The 21,646-nt window shown below is 42.7% G+C and overlaps 1 protein-coding gene across 3 annotated transcripts in view; it reads right to left on the bottom strand.

The window, feature by feature from the left end:
• Positions 1-13,784: 13,784 nt before the first annotated feature.
• ZDHHC9 (zinc finger DHHC-type palmitoyltransferase 9) overlaps positions 13,785-21,646 on the bottom strand; it is a 54,107-nt gene continuing 46,245 nt past the window's right edge. For all 3 annotated transcript variants that reach the window (XM_055120854.1, XM_055120855.1, XM_055120856.1), the window contains exon 10: positions 13,785-15,321. In XM_055120854.1, coding sequence (XP_054976829.1) covers positions 15,205-15,321 — 117 coding nt within the window. In that variant the 3' untranslated portion in view covers positions 13,785-15,204. The remainder of the gene's footprint in view (positions 15,322-21,646) is intronic.

The following is a 21,646-nucleotide window of genomic DNA, read 5'->3' as shown; positions in this document are numbered from 1 at the left end:
ACCACTAAGAGCAAAGTGAGAAGTCTTTATATCCTGACTAGTTACGTGACTTCAGGTAACCACAAACATAAACATTTCTTCATGGTGAAAATAATTATGGGTCTATACTGCAATACATAAATAGATAATCATGCTGAACACTTTACATTTACATAACGTTACCGCCTACTTTTTAAGTAGGAATACCTATGGACTCATCTCTCTTAAATGAAGGAGATAGTTATATTAAGGCTTTAACATTTTTGCATTTTCTAAATAAAAATGTGGACTCTTTCATATGCAAAAACTAAAAAAAATGAAGTGTTATATGTTCCTTAGATTTCAATTAAAACTAACAAAAGTAGGGTGGAGAGAGAGTACAGAAGGTAAAACACTTGCCTTGTTTGCAGCTGTGTCTGCTGTTACCCTAGTTCCAATCCCCAGCATCACAAATGGTTCCCAGACCATCAAGTCAGAAAGAATAGCCCATGAGCACTGTTAGGTATGTCCCCCAATTCCCAACCCACCCACAAAATACTAAAATAAAAGGGTCTGGAGATGTAGGTCAAGTGGTTGAAAACATACCTTGTATATGTATGGTCCTAGGCTTGATTGTTGGTGCCACATGACTGCCCCCACCCCAAGCTGGGCATGGTCCAACATCAGTAAAGCAAATCAGTAATACCTACCTTCTGGGTTGTCAGAAATAACTGAAATTCACTCCAGTCAAGTTCTTGTTGCACACTGACAGAATGCTGGCTTATTTCCCTTTTTGTAACCACCAGTGTACTTAGCTCAGGACTGGGCATAAGGGTTGTGTCGATATGTGCTTATCTGCCACTGTCATTTGGACTTGCCACAGTTTCAGGGACAAATTGATAGCTAAATCTCCAGAGTACTGTAACTCAGGGTGCCAAGCCTGGTGTCCTGGAAAGAAAGCCACCTGAGGAACTAACAGAGTCCTGGCTCTGCCAGGGTCAGGGGGAGATGACCAGCACACCAGGCATGATACTAATTTAGAATTCAGTTAGTTCTTCCCCAATCTGGGGTTAGAGATGACTTCCTCTTCCTCTATGCCCCATGAGAGGAAGCAGATGGGGCACTGACACATCCCAGCTCAATCTCCCCTTATTCCTCCTCTGTCTCCTTTTCTCATGACCTTCCCTCAGATTATGCCACGTAGGTTCTGATCAGAACCCCAAAGTGCCCCCACCAAAAGCTGTTCTGCTCTCTTTCCACATAAAGCCCACATGCTACTCCCAAATCTTAAAGATCAGGCTGATATGACATGGGCCCCTGCTTTCAACTCTGACTCAAGGGATACCCTTGGAATTTGTCGCGTAAATGGAGGATACAGTAGCACCATTAGAAACCCAACGGCATTAAAACAAAAGCTCTGAGACGTTTTGAAAGGGGAAAAGGGTTCTTGGTGAGCTCCAACACCTTCCCCCATCCAAGTCAGGAAATTCAGGATGAGGTATGCAGGATGAGGTATAAGGTTTCCCAGAGTGGGGGAAAAGTGGCTCTCACACCTCTCCTTCACAATAGAGGCCACCTTTGCTTCTCACAGGACTTCAGCCCCATTCTATACTATTCAGCCCATAACACAATCAAGTGGGAAGGAACTGCCTTCCCCTCCCAACCCAGCCAAGACTCCTCCTCCAGGAAGGCCCTAAATAAAGGGAATTCTATAGCACTTGATATGTAGGCTTCACCTTTTCCTATAACTTCACAGTTACCAATATAGCATTTGTATACCATTGCCTCTGGCAGCTGCCAGGGATAGCGTCAGAAGGAGCCCAGGGCAATGGCCCTCACAAAGGGACAGCCAACTTGACTGTGGGAACGAGGCAAAGCCACTTCCTGACTTTCCGTGCTAAAGAAATCCCACCATCAGTTCAACCTAAGTGCAGGGGGTCTGGAGAGAAATGTAAAAAACAAAAACCCAACAACCACCCCCATTATCAGTCTGACTATAGAGTCAACCTTCTACCTAAAATGGAGGGGTCATTGGTTAAATGCATCAAAAAGAAATCCAAACACCATTGATGGTTATCAACTCATAAGAAAAGGAGGCAGACAGAAACTTTCCCCAAAAAATTAACCCTACCAGATGGCTATCAAAAGTATTCATTGAACATAAAATTAATGAAAGGATCAGATCCAGAGAGACAGTACATGGCATCAAGCGATTGTCTAACATGTGCCTGACCACAGTCAAACCTCAGCACTATATACAGTCCCCTGTGTTCTGCCAGGAGTGATCCCTGACCACAGAATCAAGAGTAAATCCTGGGAGCAAAGCTATAGTATAGTGGGTAAAGCATTTGCCTTGCATGCAGACAAGCTGAGTTCAATCCATGGCATCCCATATTGTCCTCTGAGCACTGCCAAGACTAATTCCTGACTATAGAGCCTGAAGTAACTCCTAACCATCACCAGATCTGGTCCCCCCAAAAAAGAGTAAGTCCTGACCCTCAAAACAAAAAAATATATATATATAATCTATATTAGCACTGTAGAACTGTAACACTGTCATCCTGTTGTTCATCAATTTGCTCGAGCAGGCACCAGTAACATCTAACTGTGAGACTGTTTATGGCATATTGAATATGACATGGGTAGCTTGCCAGGCTCTGCCATGGGGGCGGGATACTCTCGGTAGCTTGCTGGGCTCTCCGGGAAGGACGGAGGAATCGAACCCAGGTCAGCCGCGTGCAAGGCAAATGCCCTACCCGCTGTGCCGTTGCTCCAATCCATAATCAATATTATATAAATTTATATGCAAATTATATAACATACGCATACATATATGCATATATATGAAAGGCCCATCTTATTCAAACTGACACTTGAGTGTTTAGATTTTATCTGTCAGGCCTAAATCCTCTCTGGAATGGGAGTCAGAACATCCAGGTCCTAGTCTTGGCTCTATCGGAAGTGTCTCTGCGACCTTAGGTAAGTCATAGTACTTAACTTGGATAAGAGAGCAGCCAGGACTGCATAATCCACATGTCCCTGTTAGTGACATAATTTGACAGAGCCCAGTTTTATGATAAATAATCATGTCTTAACTTGGGCACTTTAATCCATTTAGTAAAGTTGAAATAAACAACTAAAGAAAGACAGTGCCTGGCAGCAAAGTCTAGGGGGAAGTGGGTCTTGAAGGAAGTGAAGGGGCATGGAAAGTTAGGCAACAAACACTACATTCTGGAGTAATAAAACCACTTTGAATCCCATTATTTTTTATGAAAAACATATTCTTTTTATTCTAAACTCCAAATATATTTTCTTTTTATTCTTTTTTAAAAATTTATTTTATTGAATCACCATGTGGAAAGTTACAAAGTTCTCAGGCTTATATCTCAGTTATATAATACTCAAACACCCATCCCTTCACCCGTGCCCATATCCCACCAACAAAGACCCCAGTCTATCTCCCAACACCCGCCCCCCACCACCATCCCCGCCTGTGTAATTGATAAATTTCACTTCATTTTCTCTTTACCTTGATTACTTTCCATAATTCAATACAAAACTCACTATTGTTGGAGTCTTCCCCCAAGAAAGACAGCCCTGCTGCCAATGAAGCATTTGATAATTAGTTTTCCACAGCTGAGACTGGAGAGATATGAAGTCCCACTGTTTCAAATACATAGAATTTTTCCCCCTCCTTCCCGTGCCACCAAGTTCATGCCTGCTTAATAAATAGTCCTCATATTATGGCTGACACCACACTGCCTGACGAGAAAAAGAGATATTTCCCATCCTCGGCCGGCATGGGGTTATGGCTTAGTTCACAGTCCAGAGACATGGCTGCAAGCAGTTTCTGGAACCAAAAGTAGTTCCTCAGGATTCTGGTTGATCTGCAGCAACACGGCCACACAAAAGTGTGGTCACCTGGGTCGAATCTCAGCGGATCATGCGCTGGTATCGGCCCAAGACTCCCCAAGTGTTCCGCTGTTCCAAGTACATAATTTTAATTTTTTTCCTCCCCTTCCTGTGCCTCTAAGTTCGTGCCTGCTTAATAGACCTCATAATATGGTGGACACCACACCGCGTTCTCCCAGAAAAGGGAAAGGAACCGAGAGAGGAGGATATTTTCTCTTGTCGGCAGGCATGAGGCTATAGCTTAGTTTACAGTCCAGAGAAATGGCTGCTACTTTGATTACCTTCAATATTTCAATAAAAAATCAGTATTATTGTTTGGAGTTTCCCCCCACAGTCAGATCTGCTTAGGTTGCGCAGCCGCAGCTGCGGCCACGCGGTTTTGGATTTCTGTATGAAGTCCAGGGAAAATTCTGCCAGAAATTATTTCACTGCAAGCTTTTACTCCCCTTTTGTGGTGCTCATAAGATGGAAAAGCCTAGAGAGAGACCCTTTCCCGTTCTCACAGCCTGGGGTAAACTTTCAGTTCATGGTCTGGGGGTATTTCAGTGGGCTGCTGGTGTCCAAAAGTAGTTCATTTAGGCCCCGCGATCTTGCTCGAGTGGCAGCAGTGGTGGAAAGGATGCGCACGTGGGTCCGCTGGACTTAAGTATCGGCGGGGGGTGGAGCCGTTTCCCCTGCCTCCCCCCCACCCGGGGTCTCCCGCGAATCCCACAGCTGCTGGCCTGGTGGAGCCGGTTCCCCTGCCTCCCCCCCACCCGGGGTCTCCCGCGAATCCCACAGCTGTTGGCCTGGTGTCTCCATTTTGTGCTCAAAAAGCGGCAACCGCTGTGTCGTGCCCAGGAGGGAAAGGTTGAGAGAAAAAGAAAAAAAAGAGAAATACCCTACCCCGCTGTCGCAGCCTGGGGTAAACTTTCAGTTCATGGTCTGGGGGTATTTCAGTGGGCTGCTGGTGTCCAAAGCAGTTCATTTGGGCCCCGCGATCTTGCTCGAGCGGCAGCAGTGGTGGAAAGCACTTTGAATCCCATTATTTGGCCCTTGGTGGAGTGAATGCTCCAACCTTTTATTTGTTAATCAAGCAGAAAACCCAATACTAGTGGAGAAAATTTGTAGAACATAACTGGCCCAAAACATGAATAGAGAAGCAGTGTGAGACATGTATTACTATTAATAAAACTGAAATTATGTGACACTGATATACCAATGTGTAACTATCAAGTCACCCAACTTGGGGTGGGGGTTTAAGCCATACCCAACAACACTTAGGGGTAACTCTGGCGGGGCTTGGAGAACTCTGTTGTGCTGGGCATGGAACCAGGGTCTGTCATGTCCAAGGCAAGTGGCTTTACCCCGATGCTATCTCTACAGCTGTCAACTCACCCAAAATTTAATGTGATTAAAAAAATTTTTTTGAATCACCATGATACAGCCCATTACAAAGCTGTTCATAATTGGGTTTCAATCACATAGTGTTCCAATACCCATCACTCCACCAGTGTACATTTCCCAGCACCAATATCCCAGTTTCCCTCCCCCGTGCACCAACTCCCCCCAATGCCAACCTGCATTTATGGCAGGCACCCCTTTCCCTTGCTCTCTCCTTCGCCCCCCTCCCTCTTCTCTTCTCTTCTCCTTCTTTTGAGCATATCGGTTTGTAATACAGATACTGAAAAGTGTTTATGTATATATATAGATATGTATATATACATATATGTATATATCCTTTACCTATTTTCAATATCCAGTTCTTATCCAGGATGATCATTTCTGTCAATTATTGTCATAATGGTACCTACTCTGTTTAAGTGTGATATTTTGAAGCAAGCTCACTGCTAGCAGGAGAAGCAGGGACCACCTTCTTTGAAGCAAATTGGTCATATTTAGCTTACGTCTTGAGAAAAGTACTGTCTCAGTAATTTCACTTCTAGGAATCTATACTAAGTAATCAATGGCATGCACACATGAAAGAAAGTTCATCATAGTGTGACAAAAGCATAGAAACCCCTAAATGCCTGACAATAGGGAAATGAGGGACTTATAAAATATTTCCAATTAATTTCATTGGAGCAAGCATCAAGCATGAGAATGAGACTGCTGAAAAACCCAGGTATACAGGATTTGTGACCAAAATCTCCAGGCTCTCATGGAGTCGGGAGTGGGCCACCTCCCCCCAGTTCCCTGTTCTACCGGGAGCCTGGCAATCATGCCCACAAACGGCATCTGACACCATATAAGCTCATTAACGGCCATGACCCAGAGGCTCACAAATAAATCTCAGAAGAGAGCCACCAGCTGCAGAAATGCCTCCAGGCCCCAAAGTCACCATCCAGTTAAAAATTTAATTTCAGCTCTATCAGCTTATTTAAAATTTTAGAATTCCTGGAGCACGCAGCCATGAATATCTTATTCTCTAAGCCACTGATGTACCAGGAGTAGCACACCACATTTGACGGGGTGTAAAGTGGAAAGTAACCAATCTCGATTAAAAAAAATATATCAGTAATATTTTATGTAAGAGCTTAATGTCTCCAGAGTCAGATACAATGACCTTCATGCACTTTCCTCTAAGGGGAAATTTTGGGATCATTTTTTAGCAGATTACTCATAACAAACAATACAAAATAAATTATAGCATCTGCCTTTGGGGCAGGCTTGGGCGATAGTGGGAAAATTTGAAATAACGGTGGTGGGATTGGTGTTGAAATGTTGAATCTAATAAATAATTGTAAACAACTCTATAAAAATTTAAAATAGAAAAAATAGACATTGACAGGTGTGACCCAAAAAGAAAAAAAAATGTGGATAGAAAACGAACAGGGATTTCTCTGAGGAAGACCAATGGATGACCAACAGGCACAGCGGGGGAAAAAAAGCTCATAATCACTTACCACTACGGAAATCCAAACCAAGATGACAATGAGATACCATCTCACACCAGTGAGAATGTCACATATCAAGAATACTGGAGGAAATCTGTGTTGAGCAGGGATGTGGTGAAAGAGGAACTCTCATCCACTGCTGGTGGGAATGTTATCTGGTTCAACTTTCATAGAAAACAGCATGGAGATATCTCAGTAAACTAAGAATTGAACTGCCATATGACCAGCAGCTTCATTTCTGGGTATCTACCCCCAGGACACAGAAACATTCATTTAAGAAGACATATGCAAATTATTATTCACTGCAACACTTAGTAAAATAGCTAAGATACGGAATCAATATTAGGTGACCAACGGTAGATAGGTGGATCCTGAAGGTGTGGAATAGATGTCATAACACAATACTTCACAGCTATAAGGAAAGATGAAATCATTCAATTCTCTGTAATATGGTTGGAACTGGAAGATATCATGTTAAATGAACTAAGCCAGATGACAAACACAGGAGGATCATCCTTATATGTGGTATATAGAAGAACTGGACAAAGAAATGTAATGTTTGAAAAGGGAGATGACTAGATCACCCTTGAGCCCAGAGTATAGAGAGGAAAAGGACAGGGAAGGAAAGAAATTCAGGGGGAGAGAAAAGATGGACAGGCAGGAATGGGGAGCAGGGATCAAGAGGATCTGAGTACGGGGGCGGTGTAGTGTAAAGGAGTGGGATAGCTAGATACCCAACCAGAGTCAACAACACTGAAAACAAGAGATCCAAACGTCAATAACCAAACTTAAAAATGTGCCAGTCTCGTGAAGAACGGGTGTTGGAACATTATATGACTGAAACCCAACCACGAACAACTCTGTAACTGCATATCTCACTGTGATTCAATTTTTTTTAATTTAAATTAAAAGTATCTCATCAAAAAATGTGCCTGTCAAGGTGCACACTGGGGAAGGGGGTAAGGCAGCAGGTGGGAGGGGGGAGGTAAGCTGGGAAATTGGGGGGAGGGAAGACACAGGTGGTGAGATTGGTACTAGAACACAGTATATCTAAAAGCCAAATATGAAAAATGTAAATCATGGTCCTTTCAGTTAAAAAAAATAAAAGAATAAAACACATTAGGGGCTTGGATTTGTGAGGCTCTGGATTTAAGTCCCACCAATTTCTAGCACCACAAAATCCATTTTTTTAAAGTAATAGCACATTGTGGGCTGGAATTAGTAGAGAGATTAGAGCACATGCTTCAATCACCCAACCTAGGCTTGATACCCAGAGGACTGCAGGGTGTGGTCTGTAAGGTCACCATCACCACCTGGGTAGACCAGGTAAATATCCTCAGTACCACAGGGCTGAGACACATAATATCCTCAGGCCCTTGTAATGAACTGCTAACCCAGCTGGCCGAGAAACAACAATGGGATTCCCTGACTTCCTTAGTACCTCTCAGGAGACCAAATAGTTAAACAAATAAAAGCACAGTAAAGGAGATTGAGTATTTTTTCTTTTTGATCACACCCAGCGATGTTCAGGGGTTACTCCTGGCTGTGCTCAGGGCACCATGTGGGATGCTGAGAATTGAACCCCGTGTTGGCCGCATGCAAGGCCAACCTGCTGTACTATAGCTCTGGCCTCACTTGATTATTTTTTATCTTCTAGGTACTCCAAATAAATTTACAGGTAGAAAGGAACCCTTGATATAATCCAGTTCGGTGGATTCAGGATTTTTCAGGTGCTGAGTACAGACTGCTCGTCTGGCAACATAAAAAGGTTAAAAAACACGGGTGTATTATGATGATGACTATATTTATCAATGTAATCAAATTTTCACTAAATTTTTTCAATTTTATTTTATATACATCATTTTTCAATAAATTTATCTCCCAATTAAACAAAACAACCGAACAAAAACTGTTTATCAACTTGAAAACATAGGAAAAATATAATTTTATATTACTCTGACTATACATATTGAGTGTAGTTCTAAGAATCATATAATGCAACTGTCACTGTCACTGTCATCCTGTTGCTCATCGATTTGCTCAAGCAGACAATAGTAATGTCTCCATTGTGAGATTTGTTGTTACTGTTTTTGGCATATCGAATACACCACGGGGAGCTTGCCAGGCTCTGCTGTGAGAGGGGGATACTCTCGGTAGCTTGCCAGGCTCTCCAAGAGGGATGGAGGAATCGAACCCGGGTTGGCCAGCATGCAAGGCCAACGCCCTACCCACTGTGCTATCGATCCAGCCCCAATAATGCAAAGATATCTTAAAATTAGTATTCTTATTCTTTGCATTACTGCTGATATAAATATGAAACTTCTAAGTATAATGTGAAATAAAACATTTATGCCACTCTAAAATGTTCTTTATGCACTTTGCAATCAATCCTTTTTCCTGTCCTGTAGTGTTGGCAACCACTGATTTTTTTTATTACTGCTATAGTATTATGTTTTCTAAAATTTCATATAAATACATTTTTATGTAAGAAAAAAAACACTGGTGTACCACAGAGGTCATTAACTGTCACTCCACAGGCTGATGCTTGGGAAGTTCCAGTCCTCAGATGTAAAATGCCTGAAAAATCGCCGATCTACTCTAACAGTTTTCCAACCATGTCAGTATCAGACCCTTTAATTCTGAAATTCATGTCAGAGAGAGATATCTGTTCACACAATTTCAAGAACAGTAATGTTAATGCTATAATATAAAGAGAAATAAGGCACTTGAGAGATAAAACAGGGGTTGACCCCTGTGTACAGCTGGGTATGGCTCCAAAACCAAAAGAGAAAAAACACAACATAAAAGAAAATTTATAAGAGATTGTGTATTGTGTATACAAATCCCTGGGCAAGACTATACTAAAAGATATCAAGTGGTCAAATGCTTCCACCTACATGTAGATGTACTCAGTGTAATTGTACCAAAGGAGATTCATACAGGTATGTTGTAAAAGAAACTTAAAATTTATGAATGGGGCAAAGGTACAGGAAGGAGGTAAGGTGTTTGCCTTGCATGCAAATGCACCTCAGTTCAATCCCCGACATGGCATATGGTTCCCCAAGAACTAACAGAAGTGACCTATGAGCACAGAGCCAGGAGCAAGCCCTTCAGCACAGTTATGTGTGGCCCAAAGAACAAAAAAACAAAAAGACTGTGAATGACATCACTGTTGGTAATGTGAATTTCAAAAGCCACAATTCTGGGTAGAGTTCTGAGAAAAATAAAGTATCATCGTCACTCTATTTATAGTTACTACATTCCTGAAAATTCAGAGTATATATTAAAATTGCAAAAACATAATCAGGACAGCTAATTATTCTGTTGTTTTCCACTGACACTCATGTCTTACAAGACACTCAAAAGTAAAAAATGTAAATTTCTAGTTCCCATTTCCCTTTCATACTTATCCAAGAAATCTATAATGACTCTTTTTTGTTTATGAATTGGGCTTGCCAACTTTAAAGCTGATGATACTCAGGGCTGGAGATAGTACAGCAGGTGGGGTGCTTGCCTTGCATGTGGGTCACCCAGGTTCAATCTCTGGCATCCCATATAGTTCCTGGAGCAGTGCCAGGAGTGATTCCTGAGTGCAGAGCCTAGAGTGACCCCTGAGCACTGCTAGGTGTGGTCCCCAAACAAAACATGAGTAACATTCAGCATCTTTTGATGTCAGTTCTAAATCTTATCACCTAAGAACAGAAAGTGATTCCTGCAATTTATTCTCAAAACTGGCACAACTGCTTCTTCCTTTTCTTTTTAAAAAAGTTATTTAGTCACTGTAAAGATTTTTTAAAAGTGATGTCCATATTGTTTTCCAGAAAGGCTGAATCAGTCGACATACCCACCAGCAGTGAAAGAGAAACCCTTTATCCCTGCATCCACTCAGGCACTGGTTGCCTTTTCTTTTTGATGTGAGCCACTCTCCATGGTGAGATAATATTGTTTTTATTTGCATCTTCCTGAGGATCAGTGATGCATATTTATTTTAGTTATTTATTTGCTTTTTGGGTTATACCTAGCAACACTCAGGAGTCATTCCTGACTCTGCACCCAGGAATGACTCCTGGAGGTGCTGGGGGACCATATAGGATAAAGGGGATTGAACCCGGGTCAAATGTGTGCAAGGCAGATAGTACCTGCTGTACTATCAGTCCAGCCCCAGATTCAGAGCATTTTTTCATATGCCTTTGGCTATCTGAATTTCGTTTTTTGTCAAAGTTCCTGTTCATCTCCTCTCCTGAGTTTTTAAAGGGTTTGGATTTTTTCCCTTGGATAGTTTTACCAGTGCCTCATGTATCTAGGATATCAACCTCTTACCATATGACTGGTGGGCAAGTAATTTCTCCCATTCCATGGGCTGTCTTTGTATCCTGGTCATCATTTCCTTTGAAGTACAGAAGCCTCTTAATTTAATGTAGTTCCATTTATCTTTGTTTCCACTTGTTTGGTCAGTTGAGTTTCATCCTTGAAGATGCCTTTAGTTTCAATATCAGAGTGGGTTCTGCCTACGTTTTCCTCTATGCACCTTATGGATTCAGGTCTGATATCAAGGTCTTTAATCCATTTTGATTTGACTTTTGTGCATGGCATTAGAAAGAGGTCTGAATTCTTTTATTTTCCATGTAGATGCCCAGTTTTCCCAGCATTTGTTGGAGAGGCTTTTCTTGCTCCATTTTTTGCTCCTTTATCAAAGAATAATTGATTGTATACTTAAGCATCACAGGATATTCCACTAATCTCATGGTCTGTCTATATTACAATATCATGATTACTATCATGATTACTATCACACTGTAGTACAGTTTGAAATTGGGGAAAGTGATACCTCCCATCTTTTCTCAAGTATGGCTTTGGCTATTTGGGGAATGGGAGTTACTGCTCCATATAAGTTTCAGGAGTGTTTGATCTATTACTTTGAAAAATTTCATGTGTATCGTGATAGGGACTGCATCAAGGCTATACAATGCTTTTATTATAGGGGAGTACTGCCATCTTGATGATATTAATCCACCCAATCCATGAACAAGGCGTGTATTTCCATTTCCTTGTGTCATCTTTTATTTCCTGAAGCTGTGTTTTGTAGTTTTGTTTTGTATTGGGCAACACCCAGAATCACTCAGGTCTTCCTGAACATGGTCAGGAGTGACTTCCTGAGCACAGAATCTAGAGTACACTCTGAGCACTATCAGGTGTGGCCGTCAAACAAACAACAAAGAATTCGAATCTGCATCTATCATCGGGGGAAAGAGAGGATCTTAAGGGTCCCAGAGCCAAAAAGACATGAAGTAATCCAAAATTGTCAAACTCCATCAACCACCAGAGATTTTGGATACATGCCAAACATCCTGATCCTGACTTGGGGAAGAGTTATACATTGGAAATGTGAGGAATGAGGAAGAATACAAGCAGTAAAAATAATGCCAGCCATTTGAAAGAGGAAACAATTTGAGGCATATTACGTAGGGAAAAAACAATTTTTCCATCTCTGATCAGAACTGAGGTGTGGCACCTGGTTGGGAATGGGCCAGATCTCAGGCCAAGATATTAGAGAAGATTTACTAAGGGGAATCAAGAGGGCAGGAAATATGAAAAAAGGAAAAATAAAATTGCATGCTAGGGGCTGAAGCAATATCACAGTGGTTAGGGCGTTTGCCTTGCATTCGGCCTAACCGAGTTCAATTCCAAGCATCCCATATGGTCCTCTGAGCACTGCCGGGGTAATTTCTGAGTGCAAAGCCAGGAGTAACCCCTGTGCATCACCGGGTGTGACCCAAAAAGCAAAAAAGAAAGACCCTGCATGCTAGAAATAAGAGATTTTCACATAATACTCCATATCAGAAATAAAAAAAATAACTTCTCTATTTTTTTACCATTCCCAGTGATGCTCAGGGATCACTCATTCTGGTGCTCAGGTGACCTATACAGTGCCAGGGACTGAACTGGGATCAACTGTGTGCAAGGCAAAAGCCTTAACCTTGTACTGTTTTCTCTGGCCCCTAACTAGGGCTATCTAATAACTTCCAAACTCTCCAAGTTTGGCATTAATCAAATTACAGGGATAAAATTAAAGTCAAGAAAAAAAACAGGTGGAAAAGTAAAGGAAGGTCAAAGAATCTGAGAGTCTCAGTCTCTCTGTTCTCTTCCTCAAGTTAAATCCTTTTGCCAACTAAACAGGACAATGGAGAAACATCTGGGAACAGACAAATTCCATTAATTCTGGTTAACTGGGAAGATATAGACATTGGAAAGGCCTCTCAATCATAGGTAATTTAAAAAAGAAATACAGGGGTCAGAGAGACAGTACAGGAGGTAAGGTACTTTCCTGCACATGGCCACCACAAGTTTGATCTCTGGCACTCATACTTCTGAGCACTTCCAGGAGTAAGTCTTAAGCACTGCCAGGTGTGGCTCATAATCAAAACTAGGGGCTGGGGAGAAAGCACAGTGCACAGGGCATTTGCCTTGCACGCAGCCAACCTGGGTTCGATTCCCAGCATCCCTTATGGTCCCCTGAGCACCGCCAGGAGTAATTACTGAGTACAGATCCAGGAATAACCCCTGGCATTGCCAGGTGTGACCCAAAAAGCAAAAAAAAAAAAAGAATCAAAACTAAAAAATAACTAAAATAAATATATCCCATCAGTTATGAAAGATCACGAATAGAACAATTCCAGAACAGACCACAATGAGTCTGCTTTAATAACCAACACTTATTTGCAATTAACAGAATATATCTTCAAAAAATGAGATCCTAATAAAAATTTCATAAGTAAATGGGATGCCCTAATCCTCTCCACCTCAATGGCACTGGACAGTGCTTTGACAGTCCTATCTGCATGGCCCATAATAAGAACTTCAGGTCAGCATGAAGTCCTCATCAATGGGGGGTTTAGGAGATCTCTCCTAGGTGGGTCCCCTGGAAAATGTATAAGTTTGTGTAGTAACAAGCAACCCCTTTCCACTGCCCCACTCCCCACTGCCACACCAAACCTTTATACACCCACTGTGTTTCATGGAAAAAAAGGGGGGAGTCAGTTTGCATTAGACACAGTTTAATCACCTTCAAATAGATTAAAAGTTCTGGTTTACATTTCCCCCCTCCCCATAAGTCATTCAGACAGGACCCTGGCTTAGAAAGAGAAAAACACAGGTGCTCTAGGAAATATAGCCACATATAATACATAAATCTTCTTCCCTGAAATAGAGCAGGTCCTGAGCAGAGTTGACTGAGGGCCACAGCCCACCCCCAGGATGAAGCGGCTCTAGGACTCTGCTGGTGGAAGTGCTGGAAGAGCAGGGCTTGGCAGAAGCCCTGATGTGGTTACCAAGCCCGAGATGGGCCAAGGCCTTAGAGTGGGTTACCCGGGAGGGCAGCAGTGCTGGGCTTTCCCTCCTCACTTAGCCGAGGCCTAATGGAAGTACTGGTTAGAAATTTTTTTTGAGGGGACACAGGGGGAGAGGAGAGGAGAGGAGAGCCTCTCTGTGCCTTGGTTTCCCCATTTGTGCATTCAGGGCCTCTGTAGGCCTCACACAGGGATTCTGAGGGAATAGTGTTTAAGTGAGCACTCGGGCTTCCTCTGAGGAAAAGGAACCACCGGAAGTGCAGACTTTTATTACTGCCATTTCTGCTCCTGATGGGAGCAAGAGTCAAAAGGAAACAAAATTAAAAGGGCTAATGAGAAAAGAGACGAGACAGAGCGTGTCTATGCCGTTGGCATCTCATAAATTCATACTGAGAATGGCACAGGTATTAAAAAGTTTCCAGGTAGTCTAAGAGAAATGTAAATTGTTACCTCTACTACAGCTACTACTTACATATATCTAACTGGAAAAATGTGGGCCTTGGGTATTAGAGAGCAGAACGGGACAAAGGAGAAGCTACATGAATAAATACAACAAGTAGAAGTTACCTGCCCCGTACTTGAAAGGATATGTTGGCAATGTTGGCACTTTGTAGCCAGGAGAATCCTCTAACCCCGCTCTCCATCCTCTTCAATTCTGAACGCCCCAAGAATTCCGTGAGGATTCTTGGCCAGAGTTCTCTATGACTGCCTCTAGACTCATGACATGCAGCAGTTGGAAGAGGAATTGAGCCAGTTTCAAGAACCCTAAATCCCAGAATTGAATGAAGGATCCTAAGCAAGAGAGCTGGGATCTGGAAGGACGAGAGGGGGATTCAAGGGGACTCCATGGCTGAGGCTATGTAAAATCAGTGCCAGGGCCTAAGAGACCCATTTGTCCAGTTACCATAGGATACTGACATCTTCAATGACTGCCTTGAGCCCAGCAATTAAAAACAAAAGCTTTGCAGCAAGAAAATGCCAGTACACAATTAGGTAATAAAAACCAAAGAACACCAGTAAAAGGGACAGCTTACTTGCTCTCTGTCTCAGGTTGATCTTCTCCCCTTACATCTTTCACAGCCCTAATCAAACACAAAAGTCTCTTCCCTAGGCTACTTCTCAGCTTCAGTCGCCTCCTGAGGTGGCTCTGGAGGCTCCGGAGGTGGCATCTCTTCCGGAGTGCTGGTGTCCTCTGGCATCTCATTGGAGCTCAGATGCTCTGTCGGGGCCTAAGAGGAAAAGAGAAAATTCACTACAGCTCCCTCCCTCAGAATGCACCTGAAGACAATCCGCACACACTGAACTCTTCCTCTGAACCCACCAATCACATTGAGGCCACAGATATGCAGCTACTGACACCAAACTTTGTGTTTTTTAAATTTTATTGAATCACCATGAGATAGTTACAAGCTTTCATGTTTGGGTTACAATCACACAATGATCAAACACCCATCCCTCCACCAGTGCACATTCCCCACCACCCATATCCCCGGTATAACCTTCCTTTCCCACCTTCTCCCTGCCTCCATGGCAGACAATATTCCCCATACTCTTTCTATTTTTGGACATTATGGCTTGCAACACAGACACTGAGAGGTCATCATGTTTGGTCCATTATCTACTTTCCGCACGACTGATTCCTCCAGCCATCATTTTCTTAGTGATCCCTTCTCTATTCCATCTGCCTTCTCTCCTCCATCATGAAGCAGTCTTCCAGCTATGGGGCAATCCTTCTGTCCCTTGTATCTACTGTCTTTGAGTGACACCAAACTTCGAACCAAGACCAGACTATCGCCATCTTCTCAGCTGAACACAAATGGAGTTTTTGGACTTACTTGTCTACTGGGACAGATGTTTCAATTATTATTCATGAAAATAATAAAAGTGACCACAAGTAATTCCACATATCCATCCCCCCACACACCTTTCACAATGGAATTTCAGGTAAGAAAGGTGTATTTCAAGCATTGGTTCGTGAACTGTGGCAAGTCTACAAAAATCTTTACCCATTCACAAAAGTTATTGCTACTTAACTGACATGGTTTATAACAGGCTAGTGCTGGTCTTGCAGAAGCAAAATGGCTGCAAGGTACTTATCTAACAAAGCCTTACCCTGTAATTCTCACTCATATTTCTGTCTTAATATAAAGATAACCAGAACAGTGATTCTGAACCAAAATGAATATGATGGCAAAATCTTCAGATGATGTCTTTTGAAAATGCCGAGTGATTCTACTCTTGCACCCTTCCCTACATTTTTTGTGGGAGATCACACTTTGTGATACTCAGGAGTTACTCCTTGCTCTGCACTTAAAATTATTCCTGGCGGTGCTCAGGGATGTTGGGGATCGAGCCCAGGTCAGCTACGTGCTAGGAAAATGCTCTATCCACTGTACTATCACTCCAGTCCCCCTTCCACACATTTCACTGAGAATCACTTATTTAGATTGTCAAGATTCAAGACCAGATACATCAGAATAGTTATAGTTATCCTATCATCCAAAATGAGGTTAACAATATCAATAAACATGACTTTGCTGTACTTAAAAAAAGAAAAGCCAAAAATTTGGCAAAGACAATGCAGAGCACAATGACCACTATCTACTTTACAAGTGGCATTCCCTTAAAGTAGGACATTGGGTCAGGGGAACAGTTCAAATCTAATAAAAATCTATATACTCAGCATCATATATGGTCCCTCAAGTACCACAAGGCGCAATCCCTGACCACAGGACCAAGAGTGAACCCTGAGCACCGCCAGGTGAGGACAAAATTTCTTTTATAGGGGCCAGAAATACAGTTCAAGTGGTAGAGCACATGCCTATCTGAGCAAGATCATGAACTCAATTTCCAGCACTGTATACTCCCCCACTTCCCACAATACCACAGAGCATAGTCGACCCAGAGCAAAGCTGGGAATGGCTCTACTTCCTATAAAAAGTTACTGGGTAGACACTGAGAAACAAAAAAGAAGGTAAGACAAGTGCCCTGCATGCAGCTGACCAAAATTACTCCCTGGCACTGAGTATGGTCCACCAGGAGTAATCCCTGAGTGCAAAACCAGGAGTAAGCCCTGAACACAGCCCACTGTCATCCAAAGTCACCTCCAAGGGGAGGCAGGTGAGTTCCCCTCCCTGACCCAACGAAGCCAGCCCCGGCAGCAAAAACCTCCAGAACTCCACTTCACCACCATGCACAACATCAATCTCCACATGCTCAGATGAGCCTCACCTATGAGTGAATCTGCAAAAAAACCCAGGTATACCGGACTATTGGCTGAAAACTTCAGGATCAATGGATTCGGGAATGGGAGACCTCTCCCCATGTCCCCGTTTCCGAGACTTGGCAGTCATTCCCACAAACTGCCTCTGGTGCCATATAATCTCATTAATGGCTATGATTCAGAGACTCAACAATAAATCTCGACCGCCGAGATGTGATCCCGGGGGCCGCACGCGTGTGCGGCCTCTCCGCAGCTGCACAAGCGTGAATCCAGACCCAGAAAAACCTCTTTCGGCATGGGCAACTCCTCGCAGAATGTCTCCAGCCTGAGAACTAAGCCTCGGCCCCGTGCCCGCCCAGGAGGGGAAAGGTATTTCTCTCTCTCGCCTCTTTCTCTCCGGGGATGAAGGGCGCGGTGTCCGCCATATTAAGACGACCACAGATGGGATTTACGACAAAATGTGCAGCAAAAGGACACGAGGGTGCTCTTGGGAAGGTGGGAGGCACCGGCCCCTCCTACCGCCGAGATGTGATCCCGGGGGCCGCACACCATGTGCGGCCTCTCCGCAGCTGCACAAGCGTGAATTCAGACCCAGTAAAACCTCTTTCGGCATGGGCAACTCCTCGCAGAATGTCTCCAGCCTGAGAACTAAGCCTCGGCCCCGTGCCCGCCCGGGAGGGGAAAGGTATTTCTCTCTCTCGCCTCTTTCTCTCCGGGGATGAAGGGCGCGGTGGCCGCCATATTAAGACGACCACAGATTGGGTTTTGAAGCCTGCAATGATCCAATATCTTGAAGAAATCTCCCTGGACTTAGTTGTTAAAGTACAGAAATTCAAAACCGCGCGGCCACTACTTGTTAAAGTACAGAACTTTACTGCGGCCGCGCGACCTCATTTGTCTTCACAGTAGGTCTGACTCTAGTGGGGTACTCCTAACAACTATAGTGAGGTTTGTGTTGAAATATTGAATGTAACCAAAGTAAACAGAAAGTAAAATGAAACTTATCAGTTACAAGGCAGGGGGTGGGGGTGCGGGATGGGAGGTGTACTGTGTGGTTTGTTTGTTTTTTGTTTTTTTTTTTTTTTTGGTGGCGGTATATGGGCACTGGTGAAGGGATGGTTGTTTCAGCATTGTATAACTGAGACCTAAGTCTGAAAGCATTGTAATCTTCCACATGGTGATTTAATAAAATTAAAATTAAATAAAAACAATAAATCTCTCGAAAGAGAGCACAGAACAATACACCATAGAGATACCTCCAAACACCACATCAGCTGTTTCATTCAGGGCAACCCAGAGGGGGACAGGTGACTTTCACTCCACATACACACACACACACATATATATACAGACATACACATATATACACACAAGGCTCAATCTTTAACATGTTACTAGCACTGTAGCACTGTGTATATTATACATATCACTGTACCACTGTCAACCCGTTGATCGTCGATTTCTCGAGGGGTCCCAGTAACATCTTCATTCATCCTAGCCCTGAGATTTTAGCAGCCTTTCTTTACTCATCCTTCACAATGGTGCCACATTAGAGGCTCTTTTAGGATCAGGGGAATGAGACCCATCATTTTTACTGTTATTGGCATATGAATACACCACAGGGAGCTTTCCAGGCTCTCCCGTGTGGGCAGGAAACTCTAGGTAGCTTGCCAGGTTCTCTGAGAGGGAGAACTAGGCTATAAGAGGTTGCACGGCCACAAATGCAGCTGCATGCTTTGGGGAGTGTGGTTTTCTAAGTCTCTGGGTCTTGGCCATTGATGGGATTACACAGCACTGGGGGCAGTGTTTGGGTGCGGCTGCCAAGCTACTGGAAAATGGGGGATCTGGGTGGAGCAGGCCCATTCCCGAACCAAGAAGGCTTGGAGATCTCAGCCCCAGGTCCCGCACACCTGGGTTTCTCTGTTGGTTCCTTTATGTGTGAGGCTTGTCCCGAATGTGTGGAGAGGGGCCTTGAGCATGGCTGTGGCTGGGTTTCAGAGGTCTTTGGCTGCGAGGGCTCTGCTCAGAGCAGGGAGGGAAACTCAACCCACCCTGCTCCAAGGGGCCCTGGTGAAGACAGGCACGGGGGCAAGAGACTCTGCCTAAGAAGGCTACCTAACTATTAAGAATTTGAACTCATCAGCCTAAACCACAAGTCTAAACTTACATATATATCTATATCTATACACACACACAGCTCAATCTTTAACATGTTACTAGCACTGTAGCACTGCCATCCCATTGCTCATCGATTTGATCAAGCGGGCACCAATAACATCTCCAATGTGAGACTTGTTACTGTCTTTGGAATATCCAATACACCATGGGTAGCTTGCCAGGCTCTGCCATTTGGGCGGGATATTCTCGGTAGCTCGCCAGGCTCTCTGAGAGGGATGGAGGAATCGAACTCAGGTCAGCCTTGTGCAAGGCAAATGCTCTACCCGCTGTGCTATTGCTCCAGCCTTCTAATAAAAGGGCTTAGTTGCTCATGGGTGAAACACAACAATCTTTACACACCTTCTTCTAAGAAAACTTCTTTGGATCATTTTTAGCAGATTATTCATAACAAGCAATACAAAATAAATTACATTGGTTCTACTTTGGGGGCAGGGTTTGGGGTTAGGGATAGAAACATTCAAAATATGGTGGTGGGAAGGTGTAATGGTGGTGAGATTGTTGTTCAAATATTAAATGTAATCAGTTACTGTGAACAACTTTATAAAAGTTCAATTGAAATTTTTAAAAAACAAAGTCACCTCATCCAATATATCTGTTAAAACTAATAATAAGATCAGCAAGGAATTAGGACACAATATCAAATGTAAAAACCAACTGTATTTACACAGACTTTCTATGAATAATGCAAAAATATTTTTAAATCTTATTTGCAACATCAAAAAGAACACTTATGAATAAAATTTGTACTGAAAACTATCAAAACTGCTGAAAGACATTAAAGAAGATTTGAAACCATAAGACAGTTTATGTTAATGGCTCAAAGACAATTCAAACTATTGAATCTATTGATTCAATGCTACCCTTATTAAAATTCCAACTGGCTTCTTTGCAGAAACTATCAAGGTGTTTTGGTTTTGTGTTTGTTCTGGAGCCACACCCTGCAGTGCTCAGGGTTTACTCCCAGCAAGTATGGTGCAAGGGATTCAAACTGGGCAAACACTTCAACTCCAATATCATCTCTCACCTAGAAATGGATGAACTGATACTAAGACTCAGATGGAAATTCAAGTGACACAGAATAACCCAAAACAATTTAATATACAACAAAATTGGAAGACTCAAGCTTCGTAAGTGTAAAGTTTATTACATCACCACAGTAACCCAGACAGTATGACACTGGCATAAGAACAGACATCTTGATCAATGGAATGGAACTGAGAGCCCATCAACAAACTCTCATATTTATAGTCAACTCATCTTTGACATGAGTTCTAGGACAACTTAATGGAGAACTAATAGTCTTTTAAGTATATGGTACTGAGCTAACTGGATATGCACATACAAAAGAAAGAATTTGAACTCCCTGCGTCACAACATATATAAAATTATCTCAAAATGAATCAAATGGCTGAGGAGATGGCTCAGTGCCAGACTGCATGTTTGCCTAGGGTTTGACCTCCAGTACTTAAAAAAAGACCTCCAAGACCTACATGTAAGAGCTACAATGGCAAAAGAAAAAAAAGATCTGAATACTCTCCAAAATATCTAATAATAGCTGAAAAGCTTATGAAAAGATGCTTAACATCAATAATCATCAGGGAAATGCAAATCAAAACCCGTGACAAAATGCCAGTTCAATTATGAAGATTAGAATTAAAATATCAGAAAATAAATTTTGCCAAGAATGTTGCTAAATTGGCACCCTCATACACTATGGATATAAAATGCTACAGCCACTTTGGGAACCAGTCCAGAAGTTCCCCAAAAGGTTAAAATAAACTCGGAGATCACATGGGTGAGGCCCTAGGTTAATCTCCAGCCCTAAAAAAAGAGAGAAAATGGTTAAGAGTTACCAAATGATGAAGCAAACTCACTAGCAGGTATACAGCATGAAAAATGAAGAGTTATGTCTGTGAAAAAATTTTCAGGTTATGTGGCCAGAGAGAGGACAGGAGGTAAAATACATGCCTTGCATGCAACTAACCCAACCCCAGTTCAATCCTGAGCAACACATATTCTTCCCCAAGAACCAGGGGTGACTCCTAAACACAAATGCCCCCCCCCCAAAAAAACAAACAAAAATTAAAACAACCTTGTCCATAAATGTTCACAGAACAAGAATTTATAGAAACTAAGAAATAGAAACCATGCAA

Source organism: Sorex araneus, chromosome X (genome assembly GCF_027595985.1).
Source record: "Sorex araneus isolate mSorAra2 chromosome X, mSorAra2.pri, whole genome shotgun sequence".
NCBI classification, from domain to species: domain Eukaryota; kingdom Metazoa; phylum Chordata; class Mammalia; order Eulipotyphla; family Soricidae; genus Sorex; species Sorex araneus.
This window is presented reverse-complemented; position numbering and strand designations above follow the sequence as displayed.